General features: G+C 50.3%; 3 protein-coding genes across 3 annotated transcripts in view; 1 reads left to right on the plus strand and 2 right to left on the minus strand.

Annotated features, from left to right (window-relative positions):
- The window catches only part of RANBP1 (RAN binding protein 1), an 8,755-nt gene extending 8,230 nt beyond the window's left edge, over nucleotides 1-525 (minus strand). Inside the window, exon 1 of the mRNA XM_006107458.3 lies at nucleotides 284-525. Within this exon, the coding sequence (XP_006107520.1) occupies nucleotides 284-298 (15 nt within the window). The 5' untranslated portion in view covers nucleotides 299-525. The remainder of the gene's footprint in view (nucleotides 1-283) is intronic.
- A 190-nt stretch (nucleotides 526-715) lies between these two features.
- On the plus strand, nucleotides 716-5,645 carry TRMT2A (tRNA methyltransferase 2 homolog A). Its single transcript, XM_014449465.2, is given in 13 exon segments — nucleotides 716-1,097; nucleotides 1,281-1,304; nucleotides 1,306-1,841; nucleotides 2,101-2,209; nucleotides 2,473-2,654; nucleotides 2,850-2,964; nucleotides 3,062-3,177; nucleotides 3,253-3,364; nucleotides 3,977-4,099; nucleotides 4,282-4,357; nucleotides 4,683-4,799; nucleotides 4,955-5,051; nucleotides 5,161-5,645. Coding segments are annotated over 13 exon segments (1,878 nt in total). The 5' UTR covers nucleotides 716-1,058; the 3' UTR covers nucleotides 5,393-5,645.
- A 652-nt stretch (nucleotides 5,646-6,297) lies between these two features.
- DGCR8 (DGCR8, microprocessor complex subunit) overlaps nucleotides 6,298-22,911 on the minus strand; it is a 27,329-nt gene continuing 10,715 nt past the window's right edge. The window contains 10 exon segments of the mRNA XM_023748212.1: nucleotides 6,298-8,070; nucleotides 9,043-9,156; nucleotides 10,691-10,818; nucleotides 11,972-12,078; nucleotides 12,387-12,487; nucleotides 17,309-17,391; nucleotides 19,848-19,946; nucleotides 20,679-20,780; nucleotides 21,042-21,152; nucleotides 21,155-21,238. Coding sequence (XP_023603980.1) covers nucleotides 7,987-8,070; nucleotides 9,043-9,156; nucleotides 10,691-10,818; nucleotides 11,972-12,078; nucleotides 12,387-12,487; nucleotides 17,309-17,391; nucleotides 19,848-19,946; nucleotides 20,679-20,780; nucleotides 21,042-21,152; nucleotides 21,155-21,238 — 1,013 coding nt within the window. The 3' untranslated portion in view covers nucleotides 6,298-7,986.

Consider the following 22,911-nt stretch of genomic DNA (forward strand, 5'->3'; position numbering starts at 1 on the left):
CGCTATATCGCCGCCAACCTTAATTTTGTGTTCGATTATGTTGAGTCTCTATTGTCTTTTTTGCGAAAATTCTTAATACTATCTCGGTTTTAAATAGTGTGTTAGCTCGATATAGTTCTTAACATTTATTTATATTTACGGAGGGGAATTAGCTTTTAAGCGGTTATTTGACTATTTCAAGTGTGCCGACTGACCTAGAAAATCTGGGTATTTTATGATTTTATGATTATATTCCTATATAGGAAGAATGGTTCCGTCCCCGTCCCACCAGGCCCAGCCGCACCTTGGCGGCCGCCATGGCGGCCCGTGCGGCGGTGGCGGCGGCGCGGCTGGCTCGGTCGCTGCTGGTTCCGGGGCCTCTCGGCGGCGACTCGTAGCTCTTTCACTCCGCGTCTGGCGCCGGCGCCTCCCGCCCGCCCGCTCTTCCCTCCGCCCAGCGACCCGAACCCTGACCCCTGACCCCGGAGGCGGGAAACGCGCCGCGATTCAAAACCAGTGCAGCTTTATTGGCTCAGGCGACGGACATTATCATTGTCCGGCCCGCCCCGTGCTTCCCGCCAAAACGCCCGCGGCGCATGCCCGGCCCTCCCGGCAGCCCAGAGAGCGTGCGCTCCCGACGGCCCTCGCGCGCACTTCCGCCCCTCGGCCGCGCGTGGTCTTGGGGCTCAAGAAAGCAAGAGCCAGACGCTGGAGTCGGTGCCGGCGCGCGGCGATGACGTAGCCGGAAGCCAGGATGATGCGGGCGCACCGCCTAGCCTGCATGCGCTAGCCCACTGGACAGCGGCCGGTGGGGCGAGCCACTGGCGCGAGCCCCTGGCCGGCGGGCGGTGCACCCCATTCCCGAGACCCGGACCTGAGCACCGAGGGTTCGAGTCCCGCCCTCGGGTCGGAGCCGGGAGGCGGCCTCAGGGAGCCAAACCCGCGCTCTGAGAGCTTCCCGTGCCTCGGGCCCAGGGTGAGGCGGTGGATCCAGGCAGCAGGACCGACCGGACGATGAGTGACAAGCTCGACAACGAAGCAAAGTGAAGGGCGATCCCGGCTAGAGACGCGGGGCGGCGATGGCGGACTTCATGAAAGGAGATGGAGATGGGGGCGCGGTGGGAAGCCACTGGGGATGGGGGTGTGAGATGGGAGAGAAGGGATCGGAGGGTGTGGATGATACAAAGGGTGGAGCTGGGTGTGGGAAGCACTAAGTGGAGGTCTAGATGTGAGGCGATGAATCCTGGACGTCAGCACCCAGAGTCCACCCCTCATCCCAGCCCCTGCCTGTCTCCACACAGGGCCCTGGGCCAATGGATGGCTGCGGGCCAGGACAGCAGCAGTGCCCTGGGCACCTCTGCAGCCCCAGTCCCCGACGAGAAGGAGGAGGAAGAAGGAGGAGCTGGGACAGCTGCCAAGTCAGACCCGCAGCCAGGGCTCTACGGCTACATCAGGGACGACCTGTTCACTTCAGAGATCTTCAAATTGGAGCTGCAGAACGTGCCACGCCACGCCAGCTTCAGTGATGTCCGACGCTTTCTGGGCCGCTTTGGCCTGCAGCCCCATAAGACCAAACTCTTCGGCCAACCTCCTTGCGCTTTTGTGACATTCCGCTGCGCAGCTGAGCGGGACAAGGCCTTGCGTGTACTGCACGGTGCCCTCTGGAAGGGCCGCCCTCTCAGCGTGCGCCTGGCCAGGCCCAAGGCCGATCCCATGGCCAGGAAGAGGCAGCGTGAGGAGGAGGGTGAGCCTCCAGCCACGTGCGTGGCTGATGTAGTGACCCCTCTTTGGACGGTGCCCTATGATGAGCAGCTTGACCGGAAGCGGCTGGAGTGTGAACAGGTGCTGCAGAAGCTTGCCAAGTGAGTGTGAACGCAGTCACCCCCTCGACACGGGAGCTCTGTTCAGCTCCATGCTTGGTCAGACCTACCTGTGCTCTGTACAGACCTCCTGGGCATCTGCACAGACTCTCGGGGAGCTAGCCAGTAAGACCCCTGTGCTACCAGTGGGGCTAATGAGGTACAAAGTGAGGGTCCTAGGCACCTAGGCGTTTGGAGAGTCGTTGGAGATGGTTTGGGGGCAGCGGGCTGAGTCTAACCCTGGTCCCCCCTCACTCTGCAGGGAAATTGGGAACACCAACCGTGCCCTGCTGCCCTGGCTGATCTCGCAGAGGCACAAGCACAACAAAGCCTGCTGCCCCCTGGAGGGGGTCCGGCCATCACCCCAGCAGGTGGAGCCCACAAACCTTTACCCCACGCTCCTAAAGAAAACCGTCCTCACCCATCCCTTGCTTTGCATTTACTGCTCATGTTGGTCACTAGCCTGCTAGCTGTTGTCGGCCTTGTCCCCTGGATTGCCACACCCGATGGGGGAGCGGGGGCTTCTCACACATTGCCCTCTCCCACTCCCTGTGGTTCCCTCCGTGAACAAGTAAGTGGTGGGCTGCCAGGTTAAGGTCAGCTGTGTCTCTGCCTCCCTCTGCTCACCCTGCAGACCGAGTATCGGAACAAGTGTGAGTTTCTGGTGGGCATCGGAGTGGACGGAGAGGACAACACTGTGGGCTGCCGGCTAGGAAAGTACAAGGGCGGGACCTGTGCTGTGGCGGCCCCCTTTGACACTGTGCACATCCCCGAGGCCACCAAGCAGGTGGTGAAGGCCTTTCAAGAGTTTATCCGGTGAGGACTTGCAGCTGGGAGGAGGTTCCGGAATATTCGGACTTAGAGCAGAGAGCCGGAGTCCTGCTGGGGAAAGGTGGGGGTGAGAGTCCTGATTGTGGTGGCCTGGTGGGTGTGGCTAAAGGAGAACAGGAATGTTTCTTGTCCAGTTCTGGTCAGATGTTGGGGACTCAGGGCTGCTTATGGCTCCTACAGGTCTACTCCGTACTCGGCATACGACCCAGAGACATACTCAGGCCACTGGAAGCAGCTGACTGTGCGCACCAGCCGCCGTGGCCAAGCCATGGCCATTGCCTACTTCCATCCTCAGGTCTCAGGCTGGGTGGCCCTGCTGGGTGAAGGTGTCCCAGCCAGCGTGGGTTGCATGCAGCACAGCCTCACAGGGCCTTTTCCACTGTCTCCCCCAGAAACTGAGCCCTGAGGAGCTGGCAGGGCTGAAGGCCTCCTTAGCGCAGCACTTCACAGCGGGACCAGGCAAGGCCAGCGGGGTGACCTGCCTCTACTTCGTGAAGGAGGGACAGCGGTGAGGAGCCTGGATGGGAGGGTGGGGTGAATCCTTTCGAGGGCTAGCAACATTGACTGGCCTCACCACCCACAGAAAGACTCCCAGCCAAGAGGGCCTGCCCCTGGAGCACATAGCCGGGGACCAGTACATCCACGAAGATCTGCTGGGCTTGACCTTCCAGATTTCCCCTCATGCCTTCTTCCAGGTAGCTGAGTGCCCTGGGGATCATAAAGACACACGGAGGGAGGCCCAGTGTGATACCAGGACATAGTTGGGATAGTGGGCTAGGGTAGGTGACAAGTGTTAGCCTGCACAAGTTTGGGGGAGAGCGTTCAGGCAGGGGAGCCATAAGTGCTGTGAGGCAGTAAATTTCACTAACTAGACCTTTGTGCTATAACCCTGCTGGAGAGCCACATGTGGGGAGTGGGAGCTGGGTGGTGCCAGGGCTCTGGTGTGAAGTCTGTGCCTGATGCTGATGGGGGAGGGTCCCACACATCCATCACTCAGAAGTCCTTAAGTTAGGGATGTGGGGGGTCAGCATCAAGTTACTTTTAAAGTCAGGGCCCTGAGTGAGGTTGCCCAACATCTTGTAGATGGAAGAGCAGTTGGACCACTAGCCCTGGGGTGCTTCAGCAATTAGAGGTGGGGATGGGGTGGGATCAGACCTAGAGAAAAGATGAGTGAGCCAGGGACTGGCCACAGGTCTTTGAGGGGGAGTTCCCCGGGGAATGCAGGCACTTGGTGGGGCGCTGCAGGGGGAGGCAACTTTGGGCAGTGGGCTGCTTTGACATCCTGGGTCGTGCTGGCCCACCTCCAGGTGAACACCCCAGCTGCTGAGGTGCTCTACACAGTCATCCAGGACTGGGCCCAGCTGGATACGGAGAGCACAGTGCTGGACGTGTGCTGTGGCACTGGCACCATCGGCCTGGCCCTGGCCCGGGTGAGCCCTCCCACCCACCTCAGCTGAGGATGCCCTCTCCTCACCCAACCCTCCTGCTATCACCACTTTGTGACCCCCTAGCCTGTCCCAGATCCTCTTCAACTCCCCACAATGTCTCCTGCTACTCTCCACCCCAGGCCCCTGGGGAGGTGCAAGGCACCATCAGCCTCCCCTTGATTCAGAAGGTGAAGAGAGTTGTGGGGATTGAGCTGTGCCAGGAAGCTGTGGAGGATGCCCGGGTGAATGCCAACAACAATGGTGAGAGCCAGTGTACCACAGTGGGCAGTCCCCACTGCTATACACCGTAACACCACACCTACAATCCATTACATGGCTTCTAGGGAGTGGGGGGTGTGGGGACACATGACAGAAACTGCAGAAGGCACAACAGGGCCCCTAGTGTGCACCCACCCACAAAGCCTGGGGCTGCCTGATAGGGAAGGAGGGTGAGCAAGCTCCCTGGCCAGTGAGTTTTCCTATGGCACCTCTGGTCAGGGGCTTCAGGACACCACAGCGGGCAGCTCAGCGGGCCCTGTGTGGCAGAGCATCCTGGATCCCAACAGGCTTGCTGTACCATCTGCAGAGTTGAGCAATGTCGAGTTCCACTGTGGGAGGGCCGAGGACCTGGTACCTGCTCTGGTGAGCAAACTGGCCTCCCAGAAGCTTGTTGCCATCCTGGACCCACCCCGCGCCGGCCTGCGTGAGTAGCCTCCATTTGTGGGTGGTACAGGGAATGGAGGGCAGTGACGTCTGGGTGGACCACCAGGCTGTGCAGCGTCAGGCCTGATGTCCACATCCATTGGGCTACCCCTCCTTTGAGGTGGGAACCTCCCCTTAAGGAGTCTGTCTCCTCAGATTCCAAAGTGATCCTGGCCATCCGCAGAGCTGAGAACCTCAAGCGGCTCCTGTACGTCTCCTGCAACCCCCGGGCGGCCATGGGCAACTTTGTAGAGTGAGTTTAAGGTGGGGGCTTGGGGTGGAATAGGGCCAGCACCCAGCCCCCCGCCTCCCACAGGAGCCCAGCCATGTGACTGACCTGGACTATTCCCTTCCCACCATAGCCTCTGCAGAGCCCCATCTAATCGGGTGAAGGGCACCCCCTTCCGGCCAGTCAAAGCTGTGGCTGTGGACCTGTTCCCGCAGACCCCACATTGCGAGATGCTCATCTTGTTCGAGAGAGTGGAGCACCCCAATGGCACAGAGACCCTGGAGCCCCAGGACCCACCAGCTCAGCACTCACCTGGGCCCCCAGATGACACCCAGCAGGAATCTGGGTCCTCCCCTCCTTCCTAGGCCCCAGAGCAGTGGAAACCAGCCTTTCCAGAACACGTCTAGTCGGCATCATGGGCAGAAACCAAGTGGCTCCTCAAATCCTTGCCTCACCCCAAAACACTGAGGCAGTACTACCAACAGGACATAAGACCCAGCTGTCCTGCCTAGGGCCTTTCCGTTACTGTGGGTTATAGACTCTTGCACCCTGCACACAGGTACACACACACTCATTCTTTTTGTACCACAAGGGCCAGAATAAACAACTGCTAAACTACTGATGTTTCCGTGATGAGAAACCAAGGCCAAGTGTGTGTGTAGGGGGGAGTGGAGGTGTACAACACAGGGCAAGGGGCTGGCCTTGCCCGTCTAGCCCCCACTTTCCCTGCACCAAAGGGAGGACCCTCAATTTTGTTCCACCCCTAACTGAACCCTGAAGGAAGCTGGGCTGGGATGCTGTTTGGCTACTATGGGGAGCAGCTGTGTCCAGGCAAATGCCCTAGGCTCACTGGGGTTTGCTCCAGAGAGGTTCTGGCAAACTGAGGGTCCACAAGACCCCCTAGTCTTCCACAGCTAGAAAAAAACACCAGTCAGAACCTTTTGGACAGGTTTGTTTTATGTGTCCAAACAATCAAGGCTCACTGTTACAGCCATGGCCCAGCCACCATCTGGGACATACATGATGCACAGAGGTGGCATCAGATCAGCAGAGGCTCTCCTTGCCCTCTACCCCCACAGCACAGCTGTGTGCACACAACACGCACACCACACATGGGACAGGAAGGATATGGTGGGGCCACAGAGGCTCACCCACTTCTAGTAACACGTGCACAAAGCTTTGGTTCATAATGGCGCATCTGGCTGTTTTAAGGGCAAACCGTCAGTCAATTATTCATTGCTGCAGACAGGAAGCAAGACAGAAGCAAGTGTATAATTACAGCAATTTGATTGACGACTCTGTTTTATAAAGGTCAACACAGAAGCTAACCTTGGTCACATGGGTGCTGAGGGAGGGATACACTGGGTGGCCTACAAGGCCAACATTGTCTTCCCGGAAGCAGACACCACCAATTGTCTTCCTGGAAACAAAACACCATCCGCAGGGGATGTGGTGGACAGGCACACCCAAAGAACATAACAATGCAACCCAGCGCTGGGCTCCTGTATCTGGCAGTGCACCATGAGCATGTGGCACCCTGAAGAGGTGCTGGGAACAGGAAACCAATGGCTAACCACCACTACTTTACATGTGGGGACAACCAAGGGCCCCCACACCCCCTGGGACTCAGAGCAGGGTCACATCTAACCCTGCACCCGTCCACAGGGGCCACCTGGAGAGCACAGGCTGCTGGTCAGAGGAGTGAGCTGGTTACCAGACCTGGCTGCACAGGGCGGCTGCCTTTGAAATCCAGTGAAGCCACCATCCATGTGCTTGCACCAAATCTGGAGAGGAGTGCCAGTTTGTGATCAAGGATGGATTGCACTACGGGTCCTTGTTCCCTCTTCTTAAATAAACCCACGTGCTAAAATTCATTAATTGTTTATATCTGCTACATGATTCCAAATCTATCTTCTACACACTGTAAAAGTTTCTTTCCAAATGCTAAAATATCATAAAAGCTTTAAAAACTGAAGAGTGGATAGAGAGATTTGACTGTGCAAAAATCTTTAGTAAAAAGTTGCTAAAGGCCAGTGAAGGGTAACCAGCCTAGGTGTGTTTTTAGGGCTTTAAGACTTACTCAGAAGGCCCTGGCCGGGTGGATAGCTCAGTTTCTCAGAGCATCATCCTGATATGATATGCCAAGTTTGCGGGTTTGATCCCTGGTCAGGGCACATACATGAATCAACCAATAAATGCATAAATAAGTGGAACAACAAATTGATTGCTTTTCTCTCTCTCTCTCTCAAATCAATTAAAAAAACTTTAATTTTTTAAAAAGACTTGGAAAAATGGATCACAACCCAGCTCAGGGCTTGGGGAACAAGCCAGGCAGAAACACACTGGCTGAAAAATAATCAGCTTGATTTGCCTGCAATCTCTGAAAAATAGTTCTGATGCTAAAATTGTGTTTGTTTTAAACCTAAAAGGTCTGAAATACTCATTCCTGTTATAACATTTCCAGGAAAAAAGGGGAAAACACAGGAGGCAGGAAAGGGGATGGTGTGCCAGGATGCGCCTTCTGACCAGGTTCCTGCAGGAGCCCTAGACACAGGGCGCGATAGCACTTGGCCATCACGTCTCATTTCATCTGTGATCCAACTATCATTTCTTGTCAGTGCATGTTACATACTAAAATTCATGAAAATCTTCATAAAACCAGTCTGCAGCAAATCCGTAAAAGCATAGGTCATCTCCAAGCTCAGCTTCCACCTGCACGGGCAGGCTGAGCTGATGCTTGAACATGTCCACTCAGACCTGTGGGTGGCCCACAAGGAAATGGTATAGTAGAATGTGGCCCTGGCTGTCCCCATACACTGGAGCCCCACCCCTCTGGCCCCAGCCTCAGACATGTGGCTGCAGGGGAGGAACTTAGATTGGAGATGAGAGGCTGCAGAGTGAGCGGTGCATGGTCTCCTGGCACAGAGCTGGCAGCCTCCATGCCCGGTTCACCACCTCCTCACACGTCCACAGTGCACAGGGGCTCGCCACCAGGCTGAGCAGATGCCACAATAGACATCTTGGGCTTCTTCCGCGTCTCCTCCTAGAAAAACAATGAAGGTCAGGGATGCCAGTGAGGTGGGAACATGTTGCAGCCCAGCTTCAGGCAAGAGGCTCCAGAGGGAGATGGGTGGTTGGGGGGTGAGCCCAGCAGACTGGTGCCAGGCAGCCTCTGGAGTAGGAGGGCACCCGTGCTTTGCAATTTCAGGCTGGAAAGAATAAAGGCCTGAGGAGTGGGCCGGGCAGGACCCTGGATGGGAGGATAACCCTGGACACCATCAGAGTACATGATTCCCTGGGTATCAGGACAGTCAATAATGAAGAGCCAAGGAGGTTACAGCCACCAGGGATACGCCCCTAGTGGGTCTCTCTCCTCACCCCTACCTGAGGGCAGCAGCGAGGCATCCCCTGGACCCAAAAGGTCCACAAAGACAACAGACACCTACTTCAGGGTTTATACAGGCCCAGGCTGATACCACAGCTGAAAAGATCTGAGCCCAGAGGCTCCCTGAATGGGTGGTTTTAGAAAAGGCATGGGGACTGAGCCCTACCTGCATTCAACTGTTCTGTGAACCACACTCCTTCCTCAGAACTGCTGAGGACTCTAAGAGGAAGAGGTCCAGGATGGCAGTCTGTCACCCACAAGGACCCTGAGTGTGTGTGTGTGTTGGGGGGGGGGGGGGGGAGCGCGGCAAAAGGCTAGCCAGTGCACTCTCCCTGCCCTCAAACAGCCCGCACCAAAAGTCAGTGCATAAAAGGCTGGGCCTTTCACAAGCACTATCAAACTAGAGCTGCCAGCTCTCTAATTTAATTATATAAAATAGAGACTCAGCATAAGAATCATGAATGCTGAAGCTCAAGGAAAAGCAAATCTAATCTGGATGGCTTTTCAGGTGCCTGGGCACTGCCAGGGTATCAGAAGCCAGTGACGGGTTACTATGGGACAGCTTCTCCTCCCGCCCCCCAGCTGCCATAGTGTGACACAGCTTGGTACCCTCCCATGGCCTGTGCTCACCCTCTCCTCGGCCAGCCTCTTCATCTCCTCCTGCAGCTTGCTTAGGATGTGCAGGTTCGGCTTGTTCTTCTTGGCATACTGCTGCAGCTCAATCACACTCTTGTCTGAGGTCTCCTAAGGAGCACAGTGCCTCCATCTCAGGTCTGCCCTGGACCCCACACCAGCTGCCCCACCCTCAACCTGTGCAGAGAACATTATGCTGCCCCCACTGCCCCATCCTCAGTGGACAAAAAGCCACAACCTGCTCTGGGACAAAAGCACCCAGGTACCCAGCTGTTTCCAGCCCTATCCAGACCCAAGGAAGCTAGCCACTGCCTTACATACAGCAGTCAGCCAGGCTTGCTGTGCCCAGAGCCCTCTGACTAAAGTGGTACCTAGGCTGGGAGGCCATCAGCCCCAGCCACTGAGCCCTCTCTGCATGCTCTAGACCAGGGGTGGGCAAACTTTTTGACTCGAGGGCCACAATGGGTTCTTAAACTGGACCGGAGGGCCGGAACAAAAGCATGGATGGAGTGTTTGTGTGAACTAATATAAATTCAAAGTAAACATCATTACATAAAAGGGTACGGTCTTTTTTTTTTTAGTTTTATTCATTTCAAACGGGCCGGATCCGGCCCGCGGGCCGTAGTTTGCCCATGGCTGCTCTAGACTCTCAGTGCAAGATCCAACTGTCCTAAGGCCCTCCATCTCTCAGGACAACTACTGTATCTGGGGTGCCAGACCCCACCTGTCTTCCAAAAGCCGCATGCTGGGCTGTTCCTAGGCTTGACCCCTCGCCCTCCAGCTTAGGAAAGGTTCCCACCCATGGGCCAAAGTGGGCTTTCTCTCCTTCAACCTTAGCCCGAGAAGATACACAGAAGGCAAGCATATATAAAAGGCAAGGTAAGTTTCATGTGCATTGCATCCAAGTTTTCTCAAAAACACATATCCTGAGGTTCCTCTAAGGAAGTTGGGCACCTGTCACTTCCTTCATCCCCCCTATCATGCCCAGAGCAAGAGCATCTTCAGGGATGGTCTGAGGGTCTACCATGTGATCTCTGGAGTCACCACCTGTAGTTCCCCAACTCTACACTGACCATCCCTCTACTTACTGGGGCGCTGATAACCCAGAGCATTTCTATAAACATCAGGGAGAAAATTGAAAATGTAAACACTCACCTCCTAGTACTTCCCTCCACCCAACAAAGCATCTGTCATCCAACTATCTGCGATCTACCTAAAGGTATTGGTTTAAATCTCAAGATCTTGGCAAAAGTAGCAGAAACAAAACAAATGACACACAGGCTGTTGAATTAATTAAAGCTCAGTAACTGTGTTCATAGCCAAGAGAGCTGCCCTTGCATGCTCACTCTCCCTCAGCCACTGTGTGGCCTCAAAATAGCATAAGGCCTCCCATCATTGGACTAAGGTCTTGGGGCTGGCAGCACTCACCATCTGCACTTCTGCTGCTCCAGTCCCCTCCCCACACTGCCAGAGCCAGGCCCAGGCCCCTTGGGCAGGATGACCCCACCCCAACAAAGTCAAAGAAATAGCCCAGCAGAGAACCCAAGAAAGGTGGCCATGAACAAGAGCAGAGCTGCTTGACTCTATCCCTGTGACAGTGGGACCCCAAGCATGTACTCCAAGGTTGGGAGGAAAGTCCCGTTACCTGTTTGACCATCTTGCTGCTTTCACGGCCATACATGCGTAGTAAAGACCCCCAGTTCTTGACATGTGGGTGCAGGAGCTGAAGGATTTTCTGAGAGGCTAACTGCTTCCCAACTCTCTTATTTTTACCTGTGAAGAGGGGAAGGATACACAGAGAGGGAGTCACAAACATCCAGCTATCCAAAACAGTCATCTTGCCTAAAAAGGAGCTCATCTGCCCCCCACCCCCACCCCCTTGAGCTGAGGGCACATTCTACAGGAAGCAGGTGAGAAGTGCTCCACCACCAAGCTGAGCACAAACACCTTAAAAATTCCAGACCAGGACCCACCCCTATCTCACTTCACAGAACAGCCCATCAGAGGCTCTAGAAGGTCAGGACATGATCAAGTCACACAGCTTAACGGCCCTTCCTCCCACCACAACCCCATATTCCCAGACACTGTCAAGCAGCAATGAGGTGTCATGAAGCATGTGGCCTCAGGTTCCTTGGAGGAGGCACAGGAGGAGGGTTTTCCCAGAAGGCCCAGGCCAGCCACACTTTCAGACAGGGCTTCCCACGTGGAGGAGAGAATCCTGGCACCAGGATCCCTCTTCTATTTCAAGCTCCGCCCACCTGCTTAGGAGCACTTCTCAGTGGGACTGGTGTCTGCTGGAGTGCGAGGCACACCAGGTCTCAACGTGGTTCTGAATTTTCCCAGGGTCAACTTGTGCACTACCTTCTAACTTATACAGCATTGGTTTTGTGTATATAGTAGTAACAAAAATTTTTCTTTTAAAATAAAGTTATATTTTAAAAGGCAGTCATTTCAAAACTCACATTAGGTAAAGAGCACAGGTAGTGCACAGAGACCAGAAGGCAGAGGGGCAGCACAGGAATGCAGAACATAGCGGGGTGGAGAGTCTGCTGCTGTTTGAGCAGCATCAACCACAGGGACCAAGAACTGTTGGGGGCAGAGATGGCAGGAGGGGCACACATGGCCTAACCAGAATGAGCAGTCCTAGCCCGGGAGAGAGAAGACAGAGACAGCACAGACAGGACTACCAGTCGAGCCTCAGGCTGACTGTGTTTCAGATGTTGGTGAGATGCTGGTGGACAAAACTGTAGGCGGCCAGTGCACACAGCTGGAGCTCAGGAGCAACAGTAGGGCAGTGACTGGGAACCAAGGCAAAGGGGCTCAAAACTCCCAGAGAGACCCAGGATGGGGTGGCAGCAAGGCAACATCCCCCAGCGGTCATCTGCCAGCACGTTGGGGGGCAAGGAGGAGGAGATGGGGTCCTTACACCAGCCGCGCACTGTGTGCTTGCCGCACGCCATGACATATTCACTCTTCTGGTTTTTACCAGGAACCACTTCAAACTTGATGGATGTGTCACCCATTCCATGGTTTCTAAGAAAAAACAAAGACAACAGGTGGCATCAGCTGAGAAGGAGGAAACAGCTACTTCCAGAAAGTTAAGGGCTCTCTCAAGACAATGCCAACCCTTTCCCCAAAACTGCTTCTCAGCTGGAGGGTGAGGTTCTCCAGGTACACCCAACCTGATCCCATGGGGCTCTCTGACGGACCGCCAGGGAACACTTGCAATGGCTCTCGGGCTTTAGCATTGCCTCTTGAGTCAGGATCAACAGCCAGTAAGGATGTTGGGCACCCAGATAGAAGCCCCCGACCAGACTTAGGACGGGAAGCTCCCACCCTACCTTTTAAGGCACTCGTGGAGGATCTGATAGGGAGACAACAGTCCGGCCTTGCTGGTCAACTCGTAGACCCGCGAGTCCTCGATACTGATGTGGTTAAAATACTACAAAACAAAGCAGCCACTCCTAAGTACTGGCCTTGCAGAGCTGCTCCCCATGCTGTCTGCTTCCCCCAGAGGCTTACTGTCCTCCTTACTGCCTCATAGAGCACCTCACACCCCCCACTTCACTGTCCAGCTGGCCCTCTGGAGACAAGGATGAGTAGCTGCACTACACCAGGCTAGAGAGAGGGCATGGGTGGGGTGGGAGACCCTGGTGCAGTGAGGACCTGGGCTGCATAGCTAGCCAGCCCGGATAGCCTTTTCTGAACCTGAATCTTCAGACTTCACATAATTAGTCTGAAATCTAAGGATAAATAACCTTTGGAGAAAAACTTGAACATCATCATAAGTGAGATAACAGAAAAGAGAAAGTAAGCAAAGCAAAAGCTGCACTCTAATTCTCCCCAAAGGCTACAAAGTGCCTGGTCGGGCTCTAGTCTTAAACACAATGTTGTCCTGGATTTGAAAGTGATCACTGCGACCAAAGAATAGAAAGGTTAACAAGAAACCACTTCACCAGTCAGGGAAATTCTGCACAACAGAGACAGGAGCTGCCCCCTGGTGAATGGATGCCACTCAGGAGCAAGGTTCACCTCCCCAGGAGGGGCTGTATTAGTCTCCTGGGGCTGCCATAACAAAGTACCACAAACTGGGTGGCTTAAAACAACAGAAATTAATTTTCTCTCACTTCTGGAGGCCAGAAGTCAAGGTGTCAGCAGGGTCCTGCTCCTTCTGAAGCCTCCCAAGGAAGAGCCTTCCTTGACTTTTCCAACTTCTGGTGGCTTGTGGAAGCCTAACTCCCATCTCCACGTGGCGTTCTCTCCATCTCCCTCCCCTCTGCTCTGAGCAGGGAGGTGGGGTTCCTCTACCTCCATCTGCTTCAGTGAGGAGACAGGCTCACTATGACTGAGTGGAGGAAAGGAAGGCACTGTTTCTGAAGAGTATTGTTGATTCTGTGAACAGGAAATCCTCTTGCTATCACCTGGCTATTTGTTTTCTCACAGGTCCCCACAAGGTGCCTCCATCTCAAGCGCCCATATCACTGTGGATCAGTTTCCAGGAAAAGTTACTTATCAAGATGTAAGGCTCTGGGCCCATCCTTAATGGCTGGCCAGGCAGCCAACACACCAGCACTGTCTGGTTTTTTCATTCAGCCTGTGAGGACTAACTTTCTAACCAGTAGTCAGCACCTGGGCTGTGGGCCTGTAATGAGGTTAAGCAGGTGGATAACCTATGAACCCTACAGCTCCAGGTTCCTCCCTGACAGAGCTAAAGCCAACACACACACATGCCCACACTCAGAAGCCCCCAAATACCCAACAGCCTCTGCCAAAGGTCAACACCACAATTACCAAGTAGCCATGGCCACATGTTACTGATGGTTAACCTGCCAGGGGCGTGTAGGTACTCCAACTCTAGAGCAAAGGCAAAGGGCAGAAGTGACCCACCGAGAACAGCAAGAGCCCAGGTGACTGGCCCAACAGACAGTGAAGAAACATGAGAACCCAAGACCCATAAATTTAAAAATTTAGATAAAACAGACCAATCCCTAAAAAATGCAAACTACCTGCATTGCCCTATTCCAGTGATTTTCAACCTTTTTCATCTCATGGAATACGTAAACTAATGACTAAAATTCTGCGGCACTACAAAAGTATATTTTTTGCCTAATTAAAAAAAAAAGTATGATTTTAATTCATTCACGCTAGAGGGTTATTGTGTGGCTGTTGTCATTTTTTTATTTGACAATCTAAGGGAAAAGAAGTCAGTGCCCCTGACTAGTCAGGTACTGCATGTTTTAAAAATTCTTGCAGCATACTGTTTGAAAATTGCTGCCCAAAAAAAAAAAAGGAAGAAAGAAAGAAAAGAAAATTGCTGCCCTATTCTATTCCAGAAATTGAATTTGTAGCTAAAAACTTTTCCTTGAAGAAAACTCCAGGTGCAGATGGCTTCATTAGTGATGACTACCAAACATTTAAGAGGAAGAAATGACACTGATTCTATAGAGATTCTTTCAAAAAATCTGAAGAGGAGGGAACAATTGCCAACTCACTTTATGATGCTGAGCAGTAGTACCCTGATATTAACACCAGACCATGGATGTACAAGAAAATAACAAACTAAAATCCCTCACAAACCAGGTATAAAAATCCTAAACAGTATTGGCAAATTGAAACCATTAACATAAAAAAATTTCTATCACACCCAAGTAGAACTTATCATAGGAATGCATTTTTAAATTTTAATTCTCACCCATGGACACGCTTTTTCCTTTGATTCTAGAGAGAGAAGAAGAGGAGAACAACAATCGACTGCCTCCCACATGCATCCCAACCAAGATCGAACCCGAACCCTGGATATGTGACCTGACGGGGACTCAAACCTGCAGCCCCTTGGTGCATGGGACAATGCTCCAACCAACTGAGCAACACCAGCCAGGGCCCAGAAATGCATTTTTAAAAAATCAATCAACATAATTCACTATACTAGTATTAACAAAGAAGAACCTTATGATAGTGTTAACAGATACAGAAAGGGCATTTGACAAAAATCCAACACCCTTTCATGATAAAAGCACTCAATAAAGAAGAAATAGAAGAGACCTTCCTTGATCTGATGAAATGACCTGACAGCTAACATCATACTCACTGGCAAGAGGCTAGATGCTTCCCCCTAATATTAGGTACACGACAAGGATGTCCACCCTCCCTACTGCTACTCAGCACTGTACTCAAGATTATAGCCAAAATAATAAGGCAAGAAAAAGAAATACCAATGAATTACAAAACCTACATCAAATTGAAAAATTTCCAGAAAGATACAATATCCCAAAACTAGCTCAAGAAGGAATAAAAAATCTGAATAGATGTATAACAAGTAAAAAGATTGAACTAAATAACTTCAAAGAAAAGTCTAGGCCCCAGTGGTTTCACAGGTGAATTCTATCAAATGTTTAAAAAATTAATACCAGTCCTTCACAAACTATTCCACAAATGGAAGAGGAACACTTTCCAACTCATTCTTTGAGGCCAGTATTACCCCACACCAATACTAGACAAAAACATACAAGAAAACTACAGATCAGTATCCCTTCTAAATAAATATAGCTACAAAAAGTCAATAAAATACTAGCAGCCAAATCCAGCAATACATAAAAATAATTATAAATTGCCCTGGCTGGTGTTGCTCACTGGTTAGAGTGTTGATCAGTGTAACAAAGGGTCATGGGTTCAATTTCCCATCAAGAGCACGTACCTGGTTGCAAGTTCGTTCCCGGCCCTAGTTGGAGTGTTAATGTGTCCCTCTCACATTGATGTTTCTCTCCCTCCACCTCCCTTGTCCCCACTTCCCTTCTAATCGCTCTAAAAAAATAAAAATAAATCATTGGAAAAAATATCCTCAGGTGAGGATTAACAACAACTAAAGAAAAAACAACAACAACAACAAAAGATACATCATGACCAGTGGGATTTATCCCAGGAATGCAAAGTTAGCTTAACATTCAAAATCAGCCCAGCTGGAGTGGCTCAGTTGGATGAGCATTGTCCTGTGCAACAAAAGGTTGCCGGTTTAATCCCCTGTTGGGGCATGTATGGATGTTTAAAAATAAATAACAAATTATCACAGCTTAAAAAAAAACATTCAAAAATCAATGTAATATATCACCATATTAGTAAAGTAAAAGACAAAACACACACAATCATCTTATTAGATACAGAAAAACTATCTGAGAAAATCCAACATCTATTCCTGGCAAAAACTCTTAGCAAACCAGGAGTAGAAGTAAACATTCTCAATCTAATAAGATCCACAAATAACACAGCATGTTAAGTGAAAGAAGCCAGTCACAAAGGACCGCATATGTGATTTCATTCCTATGAAATGTCCAGAACTGGCAAATCCAGAGATAGCAACTGGCAAATCCAGAGACAGCAAGTACATTAGTGGCTTCTAATTAGTGTTGAGGGCTAGGGAATGGGGAGAATTGGGAATTATTGCTAAAAATTTTTAAGGTTAGATTGTTGTGATGATTATATACAAATAGCCACTGAACTGTAGTTTAAAAGGATAAAATTTGCCAAAACCAGTTTGGCTCAGTGGATAGAGCGTCGGCCTGCGGTCTGAAAGGTCGCAGGTTCGATTCTGGTCAAGGGCATGTACCTAGGTTGCAGGCACATCCCCAGCAGGAGATGTGCAGGAGGCAGCTGGTCGATGTTTCTCTCTCATCGATGTTTCTAACTCTCTATCTCTCTCCCTTCCTCTCTGTAGAAAATCAATAAAATATATTTTTAAAAAAAAAAAAAAAAAAAAAAAAAAAAAAAAAAAAGGATAAAATTCATGGCATATAAATTATATATCAATAAAGCTTTTAGTTAAAAAGACTAAAAGCTTTATTGATATATAATCTTTCAAACTCTTCAGAGTTTGAAAAGCCCTTGTTAGAAATCATAGAAACAGATTTACCCCAAAAAAGTTCACAAGTAGTTTTAAATGGTTCTTAATATAAGACTAATTTAACTTTTGTAGACCCTGCCTCAAAGGTTCATTCCCACCACAGATCTACTATAAGGAGAGAGCTGATTTACTTCCAAATACATTTATTGCTCACAAGCAACTTCCTGCTACCAATTACAAGACACAGGGGACAAAAATTACATTTCTTTCCTGTGCTTGTGCTTGTACAAAGATAAGCAAGTTTCCCCTTTTATAAAATATGAACAAACAATATCACCTTGAATGATTAAATCACTGAGCACACCCTGCACTGGCAGGGCAGGCTGAGTTGAGAATTGCAGTTCCAAACAGGGCAGTCATGACACTCACCTCAAGCTCTTCACTGTCTTTGGGTTTCTCCTCAGAAGTCTGTTTAACAAAATCAGGGATGAGGATTTCCAGCGTAGCTCGAGCTATGAGAAGAAAAATCTTGAGGATGAGGATTTAGGCCCAGCCTGCTTTCCAACTGCAGAGCAAGCTATACACTGGCTCCTCTGCAGGACCAGGGACCCTACGAATCAGGGGAGCAAGGGCCCTAGGGAGCAGCAGTACTTTTAGAGACAGAGACAGCAGAGGATGGAAAAGAGCACATCCTAAGAAAAGGAGGCAGTGACAGAGGCAATTTGGCCCTGAGGCACTTGTAGCAGTTTAGGGAGAGGAGATGTGCATGTCAGAGGATTCACGTGACATGCGGACAAATGGCTCAGCAGAACCTGGACCAAGTAGGGAGAACTGCAAACTGAGTAAGCTACATGTGTGTGGCAGGAGAAGCAGCCAGATCAGATGGATTATCTGGAAAAACAGCTGCGGGACAGAGCACAGGGATGACTCCATGCTGAGCACAGGTGTCCAAGTGAGCAAGGGTGCCACTCACCAATGGCATGGGAATGTGGGGCACTGAGGGAGGGGCGAGGGATGTGTGACAGTCTGGCCCTGTACGGTTATAGAACCAGCAAGACATCCAAGTGCAGGTGTCTAAAGAGAAGCTAGAGTCTGGGCAGAAAAAGTAGGTCCCTGCTCGTGGGGAGGAGTGCAGCAGGGTCCTGCCACCAGAATGTCTCCACCCCCATGCTGGGCCTGCTCTATGTTAACTGCTCCATGACTTCAGTAACACCCAGCCTGTTGAGCTGAAAACGTCTTTGGGGCCCGGCCAGTATAGCTCAGAGTTTGAGCATCAACACAAGAACTAAGAGGTCACCGGTTCAATTCCCAGTCAGGGCACACGCCCAGGTTGTGGGCTCAATCCCCAGTAGGGGGTGTGCAGGAAACAGCTGATTGATGATGTTCCTCTCTCATAGATGTTTCTATCTGTATATCCCTCTCCCTTCCTCTCTCTCTAAAAACCAATAAAAACATTTTTTTTTTTTAAATAAAAAGTCACCCTAGCCAGCTTGGCTCAGTGGATAGAGCGTGGGCCTGTGGACCCAAGGGTCCCAGGTTAGATTCCGGTCAAGGGCACGTACCTAGTTGCAGGCTTCTCCCCAGCCCAGGCCCTGGTCAGGGCTCGTGCAGGAGGCAACCAATCCATGTGTTTCACTGACATGGATATTTCTCTCTGTCTTCCCGTCTTTCTTCCATTCTCTCTAAAAATCAATGGAAAAAAATCCTTGGGTGAGGATTTAAAAAAAAGTCTTCTGACAGAATTTCTCAAAAATGGACAATAGGCCCTGACCGGTTTGGCTCAGTGGATAGAGCATCGGCCTGTGGACTGAAGGGTCCCAGGTTCGATTCCGATCAAGAGCATGTACCTTGGTTGCGGGCACATCCCCAGTAGGGAGTGTGCAGGAAGCAGCTGAATCTATGTTTCTCTCTCATCGATGTTTCTCTCTAGCCCTCTCCTTCTCCCTTCCTCTCTGTAAAAAAAATCAATATATGAAAAAAAAAAAAGGACAATAGGCCTTCCTAGAGAACGGGGTGCACTGGATGAGCCCAGCACAGCCGCACAGAGGAAGGACAGACAGTAATGTATTATTCCAATTGTATTCAGCATACACCATCGAAAGAAAGCAACACCGAGGGAAACGCTAAGTCCCATGAGCAAAAACACTTAAACCGACCCGAGACCTAGTGAGATTTGAACAAAACTGACATATTTCACACTCTGTGAAGGGCAGAGCCGCTCTGGAAGACAATGGGAATAATAGAAACCTCACCAATCAGCCTATGGGTACCAGAGTCTGGGGTGCACCCAACACCTACCCTGCAATGTGGTCCACTTCTAAGAAGAGGCCAAATAGCCCTGAGCTGGGGCAAATTCTTGTTGTAGTTGTTTTCCAAATTGTTGGAAAAAAATGCCAACAACTACTAGTGCTGAGCATAAAAGTGAACAGCACATACACGGTCAAAAAGAGCAATGGGTTTTAACCAGAAAACATAAGCTTTTCCCCGGATCTGCTATGTGTTCAATGAGTGGCAGTCCCAAATGTGCAGTTTGAAGGACTCAGGAAATCGTCCTCACAAATGTCAAAACCACTCAAAGAGAATGCCAATAGCATGCTGACTCACCTGTTTTTCATCTCCTAGCATGCCCACATTTTGCTCCGTTTAAATACAAACCCCCTCTACAACATGTGCCTAGTGCAGCCCAGTCAGCTCTGTGAGTAGGGAGGAAAAGGGTGGGAGATTTCAGCCTGGCTGCCAATGAGTTAAGAAGGGACTTTCTACTTTTATTTCTCAGGCTTTACTTTCTATATCTGAATCTTTCCCAATGAGCAAATAATTTTTAAAAATCAAATAGACAATTACAGAAATAAAATGGATTTTCCCCAACCACACCACTCCCACTCCTGCTGCTCAGCCCTCCCCAACCAAGAGGAGGGACAATCACAGTGGGTAGTATGGGGCTCTGACATCTAAGCAGGCACATTACCAGCTTTATTCTTCGCAAGTTTTTTGCTGCTTGCAGTTCCAGATCCATAGGTCACACCATCAATGGTCACCGAGGCGCCAAAAGGCTCACTTGGGTTCTCTTAAAATTAAAATTACTGTTTTAAAACACACTTGCCAAGACATTAGAAGCCAGTGTGCACACTCAAGCGCACACACACACACACACACACAATCTGCTCACACCAAGACTGCTGCTGGAAGACAGAGACCTGAGACTCCCTGAGGCATTGAGATGGGGCTGAGATGGTCAGCAGGCAGAGAACACACCCGGAAAATTTCAAGAAAGGGGGACCATGGGATAGTGAGCTGAAGGTCAGAGGCAGAACCACCAGGAACAGGGACCAATGTCTGTGAAAGACGGACAGAGTACAGTGAGGGGCAGGGATGCACAGATGTAGTGAGCCAAAGAAACATGAAAAGCAATGAGTAATTCCTAGGTTCTGGCTTCCAACAGGAAGAAAAATTGGTTTTCAAGGATGTGACAAGGATGGACAGGAGATAGTTGACGGGATGGGCAGGCCTCAAGTTCCTTCATCCACCTGGGGGAGCCTGGAGACAATGGGAGGCCTTCCTCAGAGCAAGGAACAAAGGAAGATGAGGGAGGGTGGAGTGTGAACAATATAAGGGGAAGCAGAGGCAGTAACCCTTAGTCTAGACACATTCCCATAAAAATGAACTGCCTATCTGCAATATCCTTTTCCTTGTCCTTCCCTTTCATTTCTATCCCAACTAACAGCCAGTTCCCATCTCCCCAGCCATGGTCAAAGTGAGGTGTGTGACTTAGTACTGAGACGAGGAAGGTCAAACTTACCACATTCAAAGAAATTATAAACCGGGCGGACCTTGAGGACACGCTGCATGTACTCGTGCAGGATGCAGACCTCAGATTTCCCGTTGGGGTTAATGACAAATTCTGTGACAAGAAGGACCATCTCAACAACAGTGTGAGGACCCCACTACAAGCTAGCACTCAGGACCTGGTACCATCCAAGTTACCAAGTCATTGAATTAGAGGCTCACTGCCATGAATGTGTCGGAATTCAGCATTCATAGGGTAAACATAAGCTTTCAATTAAAATGCAACTCACACACAAAGTATACATTTTAAGAACATCAAATGAAAAATAACAATATAACCAGTCTGCCAATGTTACAATTTATAAGCCCCACTCACCTTTCTTTGTGGGTGCATCTTGCACAGATAGAGTAATAAGCTTCTGATTGGCCGGCAGGATCCGGGTACAGGACAGAGGGGAATAAAGATCTCAACTCAAAAGGCACTGAGTCGCTCGGCCCAAGTTCTGAATTTCTTTACAGTAACTTGCTCAAAGTCAAAACGCTTCTCCAAGTAGCTCCGAAATTCCTCAAGATCTATATAAGATTTACCAGCAAGACATATTACTAATTTTCAATGTAAGTCGTTTCCTCTGTCCAGTGAATTGGACAGTGATGGGCTACCACCAGACAGGTCCCACCACACAATACCCACTGCTCTTTCCATGTTCCTTTTGAAGGGTATGGAAAGCAAAGAATGAGGTCTCTTCACTCAGCCAGCTCAAATTATTCTGAAAGGTCCTTATGAACAAACTTCTGGGATATTCTTTTAGTTAATTTGGAGTAAGAACAAGGATTTTAAAAAAAAGAAAGCTTTAAAAAAAAAATCAGATGGCCTTCAGAGTCCATCAAAACAGGTGCCTACCTGCCAGTAGCAGGCAGGGGAGCCGTGCACCCACTGCCCATCTTGCTTGCTCTCCCCTCCAGCCACCCTGGCAGCCTCCAAATTCAGTAACACCTTCTGGCAGCTTAGACCTGGATACTCATCATGCCTCTCCCCACTTGGCCCCTGGCTCAGCCCCACAGCTCATGCAGGGCCTTGCCTCAGCTGAGTACTCCACCCCCGCACCATTCAGTGAAGTGTCCTGGGGCCTCCCACTTTTACTGTTACACCTACTATCATCCCCTTCTCCCCAGGACTTCCTAGAGGTTCCCATCAGCCTCAATAGTTTCCTGCCTGCCTCCTAGCACTCAAGTGTGCCGTGGCTCATGCCCAGCCCTAAGAGCAATGCCAGCAGAAGGTGGAGAGAGGGATTCTGTGTAGGAAGATTGAGATGTACACTGAGATGTAGCTTTTTAAAACAAAAGGCTACAAAAAATATACTTGCACCTACTTAATTATAAACTGAAACTAAATACTTCTTTACATAGAATGCAGAGAAGTGAGTCTGGAAGTAAGTACCAGTGGTCACCTCTCACAGAATGAGGTTAGTGGTTTAGAAAAACAGAAATACAATCATTTACACGTGCATAAAAGATAGTACAAAAAAATAGAGCACTGTCTCAAAGGGAGAGCTCCCTTCCAGCTAGGTCCCAGAGAAAAGCCTTGACACACCCACAGAAGATAGAGGAAGCCGGCTTGCAAGAGGGAGGAAGGCAACACCAGACACACAGGTTGAGGGAAGACTGAGATCCATCCATCAGGGGAACTCGGGGACCAGTGAGACTCTGCCTTTCCCCAGATGTCCAAGGCTCTAACCAGCATGCTGCTTCTCCCCGTCCCCCAGAAGCCATCTCCCTAGCTCTTCTTAGGCTCCTCACATGGAATAGTTATGAGACAAGCCAGGCAGCAATACACACAATCAGAAGTCCTGAAAAGGCAAAGTCCTCTTTGAAAAAAGATTCAACCTAACCAGTGTGGCTCAGCGGTTGAGCGGTGACCCATGAACCAGGAGGAGGTCACGGTTCAATTCCCAGTCAGGGCACATGCCTGGGTTGCAGGCTCAATCCCCAGTAGGGGGCATGCAAGAGGCAGCCAATCAATGATTCTCCCTCATCATTGATGTTTCTATTCCTTTCTCCCTCTCCTTTCCTCTCTCTGAAATCAATTCAAAAAACATCAAAAGCCCTAGCGAGTTTTGCACCATGGGTAGAGCGTCGGCCTGTGGACTAAAGGGTCCCAGGTTCGATTCCAGTCAAGGGCACATGCCTGGTTGCAGGCACGATCCCCAGTAGGGGGAGTGCAAGAGGCAGCCGATCAATGATTTTCT

Source organism: Myotis lucifugus, unplaced genomic scaffold (assembly GCF_000147115.1).
Source record: "Myotis lucifugus unplaced genomic scaffold, Myoluc2.0 scaffold_1202, whole genome shotgun sequence".
Classification (NCBI taxonomy): Eukaryota; Metazoa; Chordata; class Mammalia; order Chiroptera; family Vespertilionidae; genus Myotis; species Myotis lucifugus.